This window comes from Zonotrichia leucophrys, chromosome 2 (assembly GCF_028769735.1).
Source record: "Zonotrichia leucophrys gambelii isolate GWCS_2022_RI chromosome 2, RI_Zleu_2.0, whole genome shotgun sequence".
Taxonomy (NCBI): domain Eukaryota; kingdom Metazoa; phylum Chordata; class Aves; order Passeriformes; family Passerellidae; genus Zonotrichia; species Zonotrichia leucophrys.
In genome coordinates this window covers 89,040,274-89,054,463 of record NC_088171.1, presented here as the reverse complement: position 1 = coordinate 89,054,463, position 14,190 = coordinate 89,040,274, and the positions used below count along the sequence as shown (strand labels likewise).

Sequence of the window (14,190 nt, the reverse complement as noted above, 5' to 3'; positions counted from 1 at the left end):
AGGATTGATGCATTTTTCCAGTGGTTACAGAAGGATAGAAAAAAGACTAAGCTGTTAAAGAGCATCAAAGGAGAGGAACGAGGATGGTAAAGGTACTGTAGGGGAAGCTTTATGGGGAGCAGCTTGAGGTCACTTGGTCTGTTCAGGCTGGAGAAAAGGAGACTGAGAGGAGACTTCATTGCAGTCCAAAAATTCCTTGTGAAGGGGAAGCAAAGGGGAAGATTCTGATCACTCTCATGACCATTGACAAGACTTGAATGAACAGCATGAAGCTGAATTTAGATCGGGATTTTACTAGGGAAAAGTGTCTCACCCAAAGGGTGGCTGGGCAAGGGAACAGGCTCCCCAGGGAAGTGGTCACAGCACCAGCCTAACAAAGAAGTGTTTGGACAATACTCTCAGGCACATGGTGTCAGTCTTAGGAATGGTGCTGCGTAGGGCCAGGAGTTGGATTTGATCATCTAGCTGGGTCCCTTCCAACTCAGCATATTCTATTTAAGAATTTTCTCTTAGTATAAAGGAAGAACTGTGATGTCTGCTTTTTAAGAATATCTGGAGCTAATCAGCTTGCTTCATCTATGTCTTTAAGCTATTCTATTTCTTACCGCTCCTTTTCATGGGTCCCTAAAAACCCTGGTGTGATTTGGATTTTTTAATTATTCCTTTTAGAACCTCCCCACCCCCCCTTCATCAGAAGGGACAAAATAGATTCAAAAGGCACTTTTAACACTGGGGCATTGTGGCTCACACCTGCCTGGTCAAAAGAGTAGGATAGCTTCTCCTCTGGTGCTTCCAGGTTTCTGTTTAGTGGTACTCTGTCCTTTTAGTCTTTGCCGTATGGTACCCATAAAATGTCTTGCAAGCTGTTTTGAGTCTATGTATGTGTTTGGGTATAGTTGCCTCTCAGTTTCTGTCTCCTAAGGTTCTTTTTCTTCATCTCCAGCTCCACAATCCATATTAAGAGAGAGCTCTGATGGTTTCTTTTATGATGATTTGTTCTGTTTCTTGCACACTTTCAAAGACTTGTGGACTATCTTTCTCTTATTTTGGACTTTGAAAAGTTGATTCTGAACATTTTTAGCAGGCATTATTTGCCTGTAGCAGTCTCTAGCCCAAGGTTAGTCTGTGTCCAGCAGCCTAAAGCCAGGTAGGCGTTTCATTGGTGTGGTTCATCTGCGTGCTTTGGTCCTGTTAATCACAAGCCAAATGTGACCAGGGAGCAACTGGGAATGAAAAATGCCAGTTTCCCCACTCATGAGATATTAAAGAGGGGATTAGAACAGGTTGCAGGTCAGTGAAGAAAATAAAATTTTTTTAAAAAATTAAAAAAATAAAATGAGGAAAATAATACCAAAAAAAGAAAAATTATGCAAATTTAAGCAATTACACCACCAACCAACTGCTGCCCAGCCTCTTCCTGAGCACCTTCTCCCCTCACCCCCAAATCTCCCCTCAGCTTTTTATGCTGAGTGTGACACCGTATGGTATGGAATACTCCTGGGTCAGTTGGGGTCAGCTTTCCCAGCTGTGTCATCTCCCAAATTCCTGTGCACCTCCAGCCTCCTCACTGGTGGAGTGTTGAAGGGAGCAGAAAGGGCTCTGACACTCTGTAAACATTGCTCAGCAGTAAAAAAAACACATCTCTGTGTTATCAAGACTCTAGCACAAGTTGAAAACTGTAACTGTAATAGCTCTGTAATAACTAGTGCGAAGATATTTAACTCTACCCCAGCCAAAATCAGCACATGGAAAATTAATTTCCCCTCAAACTCACTAATACTGAAAGGCAGCCTGAAATCTGAGGAAGAGCAAAGTGTGATGAACTTGGGTGTGGCTGGCCACCAGCCAAGAATCTGAGATAAGGATCAAAGAGCTTGGGGAGGAAATACTGGGACTGATGTATGAAAAGCAGCACTGAGCATTTATTAAACAGAATAGAAAAGCTCAGTGTTTGATGGGCACAAAGTATGTCTGATGCAAATAAGACCTGACTTCAAGGAGGCAAATGTGGGAGGAAAGGAAGGGCTAAACATCTGTTTTAAGGAGTAATAGTCAAGTAGGGAGAAGCTGAATCAAACAGTAAGTCCGGGGCTAGTGAGTAGAGTGATGCCATTCAGGGACCATCACACAGTGTGAGAAACACACAGTGACCTGGAAAAAACATTTAAGAGGTGAAGGGACCACTGAAGGAGGGTCCCAATCCAGAGGATTGTAGTGGAAGCCATGGGAAGAGCCAGATCCATGTAAGTCTGGTAATTGTGATAATAGCACTAAAAAGGGCTTGTTTCCCCACACCACATGCCCTCTGCACAGGGCAAGCCAGAGAACCAAATCACATCTCCATTTACTAAGACCACTGTAAAGAAAACAAAGACTGCAGATGCAAGGCAACAGAGAAGAGAGCAAGTCACTATCACAACAGGCTTTATTCCACAGCAGAGAGAAGCCATGACATGTGAGAGATGCTCTCAAAAGGGATTACACTGAGCAGCTGGTTAGGCTGAAGGGATGGCCTTGATTAAAGACACATTGCTGTATGATCTGTCTCAAGCAGTAGCCTCAGGTGAGATTGGAACCAAGGCCAGCCACATTGGCTGAAGATCCCATCAGTGATGACTGATGGATGTGATGGCCCAAAAAGGGGTCTTACTCTGATACACTGTGCTGGGTCTGGCAAGGACAGAGTTACCTATCTTCTAAGCAGCCTGTTTGTGCTCTTCTTCGAGCCTGTGACTAACAGACAACACGCCCACATCTTGAGATTGCTAAGCAGCGCTTGGAACAGCATTGGGATTTCTTTTTTCCCACTCTGCCCCCAACAAGAGCAGACTGGGGTGGGCAAGAACTGAGAGTGGATACAGCTGGGACAACTGACCTGAACAGACCAAAAGGATGTCCCCTTTTATCATATAATGTCATCCTCAGCAAATGTAATGTTGACTGCTCCAATGTGCTATAGTTTTCCACTAAATCCATTCTCTATTACAGAGCTAGTCAACTTTCACAGCTGAGCTTTCAGGTTTACTGCTAGGTAGTCCCATGATATCCTTCGGGATTCTTGATGTCAGGTTACATATTTTCATAGCCTGTGATACAGAAACTTTCTGTCTTCACATGGGTAATCCCCGAGTTCCTTTAAACTCACTGGTAATTACCATCTAATTATAACGACTCGCTGATTTATGTATTTTTTCCCTCTTTCTTGAACAACATAATTCACAGTACTTTGACCTTGAGACTGTTCATGCTGTGTGCAAAGATTTGACACAGGAGCCTCCCTGAAATTCCTCAGTATTGCCACAGTTCTCCTAAGTGTTCCTTCTCTATTTTTGCATGATAAACTTCCTGGCAAGCTGTTCCACTTCTCATGTTTCATGTTTCTTTCAACTTTGAGAAGTTGTTAATCAAACTAATCTGATATTGTTTGATTTATTTTTCACTTTACTATTTGAACGCAGCTTCAGGTTTTTGAAAGATGCCTCACTTCTTCATCTTGTGACATTTCTTCTAAGAGTTTCCTTTAGCCTTCTCAAATGCAACTTTGAAAACAGAGGCACATTTGCAGAAAGCTTGCCTCTTTAAATGGCCATTACTGAAGCTGGACCCAAACATAACATCTCAATTCCTTTAACTTTGTTGCTTGACCATAAAAACAGTGCTTTATTTTTATCATTCCACTATCATCATCCATTCCCAGGGTAACCCCCTTTCACAGAACTTGGTTGTAAAGCAGGATGTGGACAAGGTTAAATATGCCTTGAAGCAAATTTTGTTGAGAACTGTGGCCTCATTATTTGTCCAGATCAGGGGTCCCAGTAAAAGAGTGATATTGTAGTAAGCACAGAACTTTCCACTGAGGGTCACTAAAGTAATTAGGGAACGGGACAGTCTGACATATGAGGAGATTGTGAGGCAGCTGGAGGAAAGGCTCAGTGGGGAGCACATCAAAGGAATTGTTTAGCCCAAGGAGGAAAGGCTCAGTGGGAATCATATCAAAGTGAATAAATACAAGTTGGGTCCAAATTCTTCTCAATGGTATCCAATATCAGTATAAGAGGCAGTGGGCACAAATTAAAATAGAAGAAATCCCATTTAAACATGATTTTTTGTTTTTTAAGTGTGATAAAGCACTGGAGCAGGTTGCCCAGTGAGGTTGTAGAGTCTCCATCCTTGAGGGTATTAAAGCCTGATTTGACATGGCACTTGGCAATCTGCTCTAAGTGGCCCTGCTTTGAGCAGCAGAGTGGACTAGATACCTCTATGGAGCTCTTTCAGCCTCAGCTATTCTATGTCTCTGTGATCCTATTTTCCTTATTCATCCTGCCCCCTCTCCAAAAAAAAACCCAAAAGCCAAAAAATCAACCTTACTCTTTTTCCATGTTACTTCACTCCCCCTCCTGAATTCTCTCCCCAGCCCAATGGCAGGCACACAGAAAAACATGGGGTACCTGTGAAAAGAAAGAGGAAAGAGCCCCCCTTAACTTGGCTGCAGAAGCCCTCTCCCCCTGCACCACTGCTGTGGTTATTGCCACCAAACAGGCATCAGGAAGAGGCACAGGCTGGGACCTGCCAGCAGCTGCTGGAGATTAATGAATCCCTGTTTCTTCCTTTTCCTCTTACTTTCTTTCTGAACATGCTTCTCACAGGAAATGGTGAACCTTATGTTTGCCACAGGCAACATTCTACTTTAAGGGTGCTGTCACCTTTGGAGCAACAGAGATATGGGGGGAAATACATGTCAAATAGATCCTTAGAGGTCAGACCAAGGGAATCAGCATTATCACTACCCTAGGTGCAGATGCTGATGGACTCAGACCGTCTGCAAATGTCCTGCCCCTCAGCATGCAGTGGCAGTGCAGTATTTCAGGTACAGCCTCGCTGAGGTGCCATGAAGCCTGGTGTAATTGCTCTGCCTCCCTTGGGAATGCCAGCTGATGCCTTCTCTGTTAAGGGCTAAAAGAGTCTGGCAAGCCTCAGCTTGTAGGTCACAAGGTGCCAGGGATTTGACTCCTCAGCCATGCTGATGTTAGGAGATGAGCTGCTTTGGTCCCAGGAAGAAATTAATTGTTTTAGTAGGAAAGGAGGCCAGTCCTCCATGAGTGGTAGGATGCTGACCTCACTCCCTAGTCTGTAAAGGTCTCACTAGAGGAAGGGATGGTACACATTGCTCTGTCTCAGCAGACCCACAACTTCTGCACGTCTGTCCCTACCACTGGTGAGAATTACTGACTGCATGGCACCACCTCTGCCAGGGACAAGACTGTCCATGACCACGGGGACACTAGCATCTCCCTTCACCTAGTGACACACCTGAAAAAATAGCCTTCTCTCCAATGGGATCTGTTGGATGATTCCTCTTAAAGATAAGGCACTCTCTAATCTTTGGGAAGGAGAGAACTCTGTTATATTTTTGCAGGATACTCACAGCAATCTAACTATGAAACCTGGGTAAATGACAGTCAGTCACCTCACTCTCTGTGGTAGAGTGCTAACTCCATGTTGCCCAAACATTTATGCAAAAGTCCTGGGTTTGTTGAATTTATGTGATGTGTCATGCCACATTTTCTTGCAAAGGTTTTTGGAAATTCAAGTAGCATATATCAGCCAGTTGACCAGATAATTCTCATAGCTTTCCAACACTTGACAGAACTCAAGGGCAGGATTCCTTATGGGAGAAATGGGCTGAGCAATTTGTATTTCTCCCAGCACCACCTAATTCTGCTATTGCACAGATATTTCGCATATATTGTCCTTGCCCATGCCAAGGGGTTTGGAACTAGATGACCTTTGAAGTCCCAACTCAAACCATGCTGTAATTTTAGGGATTTCTACTCATTCACCTGGATGACACATGGGGCCTAGAGACCTCACTTCCCCAGGACTCTACTGCAATCTCTTTCACACTCTGGCATCAAGTATTCTATCATGAAGCCTTCAGATACCAAGGCAAATTTGGAATAGGAGGTTACACACTACCGCGAGCTATTTGGCTGCTTCATTCATGAGTTTGATGAAAAAGTACGAGGTGAACCACTTCGGTATTTGTAGGGTTTAGTGTGTCCATCTCCACCATAATCTCTCCTACAGTTGCTCTTATCTCAGATAGATCCCCAATGGAGGGAAAAAGGGTTCTTCTCAGAGGCGCCTTGCGGCCGTGCCCCCGCGGCGGAGCTGGACAGCGGCCTCCGGCCCCGCCCCGGCCGCCCCGGCCCCGCCCGCCGCTGCTCCGGGCCACGCGGGGGGCACCGGTCCGCCGCGCCAGCGCCGCGCTTTAAAAGGATGCTGTGGCCCCTTCCTTTTTCTCCTGCCTCGCCAATGCGTTTATTTATTTATTAATTCATCGCTGAGCAGCCGCTCCGCGATGCCCGGCGGGCGAGCGGCGGGGTCGGAGGGGCGCCGCGGCCGCGCCAGGTAGACCCGTGCCCCCTTTGGCCGCAACATGGCGGGCAGGGAGCCCTTCACGGCCGTGCTGTCCGCGCTGCGCCGCTGCTACGCGGAGGCCTTCCCGCTGGAGACCTTCGTCCGGCGGCTGGGGGACGGCGGCACCGGGGACGCCCAGGTGCTGCGGGCCGACGACGCGCCCGGCTACCGCAACTTCGTGGGGCAGTGCCTCGTGTGCGTGCCCCGCGGCGCCCGCGCCATCCCGCGGCCCTTCACCTTCCAGCAGGTAGGAAGGGGCCGGGGGCAGAGCCCTGTCGGGGCTTCCCTGCGACGGCGCTTCCCGCGCTCCGTGCGTGCGCGGGGGTGGCGCGGCGGCCCTTGGCCCCGGGTGGCTGCCCCGGGCGGGCCCGGCCGGCTCCCACAGCCGTCCGCGCTCCATCCTGGCCCCGGAGCCGGCGGGGAGCGGTGGGAATCACTCCCTGCCGCTTGTCGGGGGCGGGAGAGCGAGGCCCAGGTGTGGGCGCAGGGCGGGCGGATAGCGCTGCAGTCTGCGTGCCTGCGGCTCCCTGACCCCCCGCCTGCCCATGTGGGTAGGGATGAACGAGCCGAAAGTGGCCGGGGAGCGACTGGCGATGAAGAGTGCCCCAGTCTTGAGAGACTAAAGAAGAAGCGGGTAGAACGGGCTGCAAGTCGGTGTTTAAGCGGAGGAAAAGCTTTTCAGAGAGGGAAGACCGCTTTTTTTCTAGCGCCATAGGAGCTAAACTGTGCTGTGGTAGGAAGCAGAGTTTGCGAACCCAGGACAACTTTTTAAATGGGTTTTGGAGTTGTGTGCCGAGTCGTTCCGTTGAATTTTCCTTTACATAAAAGGAAATGGAGGCCTCAAGAAAATTAGCGCTAGTTCCCTGGAGGTTGGAGCCTGCGCGAGCACGTATGCGTGCCTGCAAATGGGGATCTGCGAACACGGATTCACTGGAGCCAGTGGAGTCTGAGCTGCTGAGGGACTCAACGGGAATAATGCTGGGCGTTTCCTGGGCATAAAAGGCAGGATCAAAAGGGCAGATGTTAAAAAGACTTCCTTCAAGTCGTCGGCTTACGTTGCTACATATGAGCATCTTGCATTACGCTTGGAAAATCTTAATTTTCCAAAAAAATTAATCCTCCTTTGAAAACTGGTGTTTAAGGTTGTGTATCTTTGCATGTGTTTTTATGTAAAGGGTATATTGTGGTTTATGGAGGAGTGAGCGAAAAAAGCTAATTTTCTTTTTTCTTTGTTTCTTCAGTTATCTAGTCAGAGTGAAGTCACTGCGAGAGTCGTTCAGAGACTGTGTGAAAAAAAGAAGAAGAATGTCCTTGCATATGGATACTCCTTACCGGATGAGAACAGTTCTCAATTCCCAGTCATGCCACTTTCCAAGATACACAGCTACCTACCCAATACTGCCACAGAAACTCTTTGTATCAGCGGCTTCTGGGAGACATTGTTGAGCCGGATAGGGGATGATGTGATGATGTATTTATTGGAACACTGTGCAGTCTTTATGCTGGTTCCCCCTAGTAATTGTTACCAAGTTTGTGGGCAACCCATTTATGAACTTATTCCGCATAGTGTAGACTCATCCCTGGTATTTGTTAGACAAAGGTTCTCGAAGTATAAACGTACTAGCTTGCTTAAATATATGCGAAAAAGGCTTATGTTTCATAGAAATTATCTTTTAAAGTCATACAGACAAAGATGTGAAGGTAATGTCTCCAGAATGAGAAATGAAAGAAAGAACAAGAGACGAAGCTTAGTGCCCACTGACCAGTGTTCTACAAAAGCTGTTTCTAAAGCAAGCAAAGAGATCAGAATGGTTACTGAAGACCAGGAAAAAAAGTGTAGCTCTACTTCATGTGTTTCAGCTACAGCTCCATCTCTAAAAAGGAAGATTCATAGAGAGCAATCTGAAATTCCAGCCAAGAGGGCAAAAATAAGGGAGAAAGTGAGAGAGGAAAAGGCTTGTAGTCTTGCTCCTGATGTAAACCAAAGTAGTTCCAAGAGATCTGAAACTGAGTATGTAGCACCACGTTCTGAAAGCGTCATTAAAACCCCTCAGTTTTCTCAAAGAAGTAACAGTGCTGTGTCTGGTCCTTCTTTAGTTCACACATCTCGTGGCAGGGGGAGGTTTGTGGCAGGCTCTCTTCCGCAGAGATTTCGGAGTAACAAACCTTTAGAGTCCAACACTGAACTGCAAGCAGAATCCCGTAGGAAAAGAGTAGAGATTCGTACGTATGAATCTCAGTTGGCTTCAGGACAAACCAGACCTGTGGAGGGTGCTTCAAAATGCAGAGAGCAGGAAAGTCCCCAACCTCATTTATCAAAGAAGTCACCAAATAGACTCCTGAGTTCTGCAGCATACATTGGGAGGAAGTCTCTTCTCTATTCTTGCAGGGGTTTCCAAGAATGTATTCCTAAATCATTTGTATTGAATCGCTTGCAGGGCTCTGAGGCAGGTGGAAAACGGCTTATAGAAGCTATATTCTTTAACCAAAATCAGGTGGAGCAAAGGCATAACCAAAGTCTGCCAGAGTGCAAGCGGAGAAAGAAGACGTTGCCCAAACGCTACCGGCAGATGAGGGATACATTTCAGGAACTGCTAAACAACCATGGGAAATGTGCTTACTTAGCTCTCTTGAGAAAAAATTGCCCCGTTTGGATATCTGAAATCAGTATGGAAAATATCAAGCTGTTTTGTCAGGCAGCTTTGCCTGGGGAAGCAGAGGTCCAGAAGCAAGCAGAACAGTTTGGGAAAGAGCCTGCTAAGTGTGTGACAAGCAGCCAGTGTGAATCTGGTTGCACTGATGTGCCAGACAACTTGAGTGCTCCCCTTTCAGAATCTGTGCGTGGGGAGCTGCCACCAAGCGAGGAGCAAAACCTGCGGGAGGCACGTGATTCAGCCCTCAGGGAGCTCCTCAAGCAGCACAGCAGCCACTGGCAGGTGTACATGTTTGTGAGGGATTGCCTGGAGAAGGTCATTCCTAAAGAGCTTTGGGGTTCAAACCACAACAAGTGCCGGTTTCTAAAAAATGTCAAAGTGTTCATTTCCAGGGGGAGGTTTGCTAAAGTTTCGTTGCAGGAGTTGATGTGGAGGATGAGAGTGAATGACTGCATGTGGCTTCGTCTAGGCAAAGGTACTTCTTATATTAAAGAACTAGGTGGTGGGGCTGTCTGATGATTGGTGTTTATGGTTAAGGTGGGAAGGCAAGGATATTGAATCTGGACTCAGAATTGCTGAGTTCATTGGTAATAACCATAGGTGAGAGAGCAAACCTGGTGGTGTTTGTAACTGGTGGTGGAAGGACACTTGAGCTTGTTGTCCTTTCAAAACTTGTTTGCATTCGTGCTGTTTGTGTTTAATAGAATGATGTTTTCATAAACATGAATTCAGAACCTGGGCTAAACAAAAACCAAAACTCTTTCTGTCCACTCCTACTATCCAAATTGCAGTAACTCAGAAAATTCGTTGAAGTGTGACCAAAGGAGAGGAATAAACACTATCTGTTTGTTACTGTAAGAGTTCAGAAAGTGTTAAAAGCAAATCTAGACACTTGCAGTGGCATGGGTTCCTCTGCTATGGGAGTGAAAAAAACCCAGGGTTTTTTACTCCCTCACATCAACCCTGTGAGAAAGATATGAGACCCATTCAGTCCAGGGATTGCCTACTATAGAATCACAGAATGGTTTGAATTTGAAGTGACTTTAAAGATCTAGTTCCAACCTCCCTGCCACGCTCAGGAACACCTTCCACTAGACCAGGTTGTTCAGAACCCCATTCAGCCTCTCTTTGAATCTTCCAGGGCTGGAAGACCTGGGCAATCTGTTCCAGTGCTGTTCCACTGCTAAAACCTCTCTGGGCAATCTGTTCCAGTGCCTTACCACCCTCACAGTAAAGGATTTCCTCCTAACATGTAATCTAAACCTAGTTTTTTTCGGTTTAAAACCTTTCCACCATGTCCTATTGTTACATGTCCATGTGAAAAGGGCTGTCATCATCTATCACCTTTTCTAGATCCCTTCTCTAGGATCAAGAGAGTCTTATTGAGCACAGCTTCAGCCTGACTAATTGGTGGTGCAGAAGTTCCCAGGCTAAGCAGTCTCTAGCTAAAAAGCTCTCATGAGGGCAACAGCTGATTGCTCCAGATTGTGTATGAATCCATTTCTCTTTAATCCTCTTCTCAAATGACAGGTGAATCTTCCTTTCCTTGAGCTTGTTATTCAGAATCTATCCCAGGATTTAAATCTAGGCTGAAGCCATTGTTCTGGGGTTGATTGCTGTAGGATCTAATAATAATTTTTCTGTGCTTCTGTTCTTCATCTATTGCAATATGGATTGCACTCCCTTAACTGGTAAGCTTACAGTGTTTATTCTTACCTGGTATTGTACTTGGATCCTACAGTAATATGAGCTGAAAATGGTATTCTTTTGTTAAAAAGTGCAATAAGTTTTGAGGCTGTTACAGGTTCTTTCAAGTGTTGGAGGAAGATCATAAGTCTGATGTTTGAGAACTGATGTCAAAAGTAAGGGAGGTTGCACTACATAAGAAACTCTTAATTCTCGGAAAAAGTATTTCTTTATTCAGATACTGTGGTTCAGAAGCACACTTTCCAAAATGCTGAGGAGTTAAATATTTTAAAAGATTTTATTGTGAAATATGTGTGTGATTCATGGTAATTTGGAACATCCGATCTTTGAAAAATTATTTAGACATAATTACAGATATATGTGACCTTAAATTCAGCATTAGTTAGGACTGCTGTAGGTTCATAATTGTCTCATCTAAATGTTGGAAGTACTGATAGACTTCAGGTGATTTGTATTTTTTCTTTGTTTTTCTTTGACTGCAACAGTAAGTTTTATATGGATGTCTGCAATAAAGCCTAACCCTATAAAACCCTATAATTAGTTAATTTTCATGTAATTGGGAAATCTGAATATCATTCTTATCCCCAAATCACCCCAGTTTACTTTTGTTAATTTTTATAGTGTGCTTATATTAGTTTCAGTATTTTGTTTCCTTTTTTTTAAGTTTTATATTGTAGTAGACTTGTTTCTTTTTATTTTACCTCTCATTTCACAATAATCTTACCTTTGTGCATTAAAGATCTTGCACAATTGATGTTGGGGTAAGAAAGTCTTTGGGCTACAGTGGCATGTATTTGTATCTTCTATGTCAGTTTGTCCCTGCCGATTAGTTCCCGTGTTTATCCTTTAAGCTTGGGTCAGTTGCATCATTTAATGCCCTGAAAATTGGGAGTGTCACCTCTGTAATTGTTTGTACTTACCTTTTTTCTTTCTCATGACCTCAAGCTAGGACAAGAATGTTATCCAAGTTGTTTGTATGTTCTGTTTCTTTGCTCACGCTAAGAGTTGATAGTTACTATAACTACCTTTGAATTATTTATTGAAGGTGGTCACTTTGTTCCTGCCGATGAACATTGTTTCCGTGAAGAACTTTTGGCCAAATTCCTGTACTGGCTGATGGGTACCTATGTTGTTGAGTTGCTCAGGTCATTTTTCTATATCACCGAGACCATGTTCCAGAAAAACATGCTCTTCTACTACCGAAAGTTTGTCTGGGGCAAGTTACAGAACATTGGAATTAGGTAACACTAGAAAACTAATTAACCTTTAATGGATATGGATAGAAATCATGTGTTTTGTTGTGTAAAGGTATATTTCTGCTCTAATTTATTGTCTATTTATCTTCATTTTATTTGCTTCATTTCCCAGAGGAAAATTCAACCTGTGATTGTGGCATGCACAGTTAGTAATTTCAGAAATATTTTGTGTAAGAAAACTAATGCAAATTAAGACTTCTTTATTAGAAATCTTTGCAATACTGAAATCCAGTATGAAGAGGATTTTATAATAAGTCCAATTTTTATACCTTTTAACAATAAGTAAAGCTTAGTGATAGAATCCCAAAGTGACCTTTTAAATGAGAGTTCATTTAAAAAATACTCAATTTCCTTCAACTACTTTAATTTAGAAAAAGAAAAAACAAGGCTCTGCTGAAATACTGTAATATTCTATTCTTAAAAATCAGAGAGTAACCTAGTGGGTTTAGGGTTTTTTTTCCCAAAGGTTAGGGGTTTCAGAAGCCACAGCTCATTTTTTAGTATGGCTGGGATTCCATGCTGGTTTTTTTGGTCTTAAAAATGCATGCATTTAAGTTAGAGCATTATTTAAGGCAAAATTTTAAACAATTTAAGTGAGAAAATAGAAAAGGCAATTTTAATGAACAGTGTTGTGCATCGATCTCCTTAGTTCACATCTTTCAGGTTTTCATTATAAATTGCTGGTATCTGACAGAGCTCTGGAGCTGTGAAAAATTAGCATAATGTCTTGTGTTTTAGTGGCTGTTTTGTAATGTTTAACCTTTTGCTTTTGCCCTGATTTTTTGGTCCACAGTGTTATATGTGTGATTTTTCCCCTCCTGCCCCATCACTCCCTGAGTTCAGCACTGATATCTCAGTGCCACTTTTTGCATTTGTATTTGCACTTAATGGGGTCTCAGTCTTGTTTGCAGTTGTAGCACAGAAAATGCACTTTGAATCATAGTAGAATGTAATTTTCAGTCCCCCACATTCTGTCATGTCTTCCAACTAACAGCTGTAATGTTGCAATTAGTGTTTTATGGAGTTTCACTGTACTTAAAGACTATTTTTTGGCACAAAACATGATCAAGTACTGACTTTCACATAGTAGAGATACAATGAAGAATAACAGAAGTAGTAAATAATGGATTTTTTGTGAGGTTTGTGGTTAAAAGCAAACAACTCGGGATTTAGCTCTTTTGTTTGTGTTCCCAGTTTCCTAGAAAATCTCAATGTGTAAGGTGCTTTGAATTCAAAAGACCTTAATCTAGGGTCTTGTTTCTTCTGATTTCCTCCCCACGTATTTCCTTACCATGCAGGAAGCCCCTTCTCACCATTTCCTTGGAAGGTCTCTAAAGTGCATGTTGTTGGAAGCTGGAGAAACATCCCATGGAAATGCTGCTGCGTGCTTGCCAAAGGCGTGTCCTAAGAACAGGATGTTTGCTTCTGGCTCCAGGAATCATAGTGTATGAGGACTTTAGTCCCATTCCAACAGCTGCAGTTAAGCTTCACTGACAGGGCTTTCAGCACTGCTCTTTCATGTGTGATTGTTACATGAGGTCTGCCACGAGTCCGCTTCCTGCATTCATAGAGGTGGCCAGCTGCCAATTTCACATAGGAGGAAAGAAATTGGAATAGGTCTTTGGAGATACTGGGATACAAGGTGTTTAGGACAGCCTTGGCCATTTTGAGGCCATTCAGGCACTGCCTGCTCTTAACCAGCCTGGCACTGCTGGTGAAGTCGTGCCAAAGGCTGTTGAGCTGCTTCCATCCTCTCTGGAGGAGGAATGTCTGGTGACTTCATTTGCTGCCCTAAAGGATGTTCTGTGGTTGTTCTGGTTCTCCTCAGCTGGAGCTGCTCAAAGCAGTTGCTCTGAGCTGGTTTGCAGGAAGGCACTGGTAGCCACTGATTCCTGTAGAGTTCTTCTGCATCCTCCGTTGGAGGAAGAGAATGGATGGAACAGGCTGGACTGGGTGGGCCTGGACCTTACATGCGAGCTTACCTTTGCATTGACTGCATTGTCATTAGGGAGTAAATCCTCATATTGAAGGACTGTCCTTTTGAGTGGAAGATCCTGGACAGAATCCCACTCAAGGATATGGAGCAGGGCTCTGAGAGGGGCCCTGGGTCTGTAAATTAGCCTTGCTGTATGGTGGAGATCAGCGTGTGCTGT

At 44.3% G+C, this 14,190-nt stretch overlaps 1 protein-coding gene across 3 annotated transcripts in view; it reads left to right on the top strand.

Annotated features, from left to right (window-relative positions):
• The first annotated feature begins 6,227 nt into the window (after window positions 1-6,227).
• The window catches only part of TERT (telomerase reverse transcriptase), a 29,216-nt gene continuing 21,253 nt past the window's right edge, over window positions 6,228-14,190 (top strand). For all 3 annotated transcript variants that reach the window (XM_064705646.1, XM_064705647.1, XM_064705648.1), the window contains exons 1-3: window positions 6,228-6,667; window positions 7,662-9,549; window positions 11,827-12,022. In XM_064705646.1, the coding sequence (XP_064561716.1) occupies window positions 6,440-6,667; window positions 7,662-9,549; window positions 11,827-12,022 (2,312 nt within the window). In that variant the 5' untranslated portion in view covers window positions 6,228-6,439. The remainder of the gene's footprint in view (window positions 6,668-7,661; window positions 9,550-11,826; window positions 12,023-14,190) is intronic.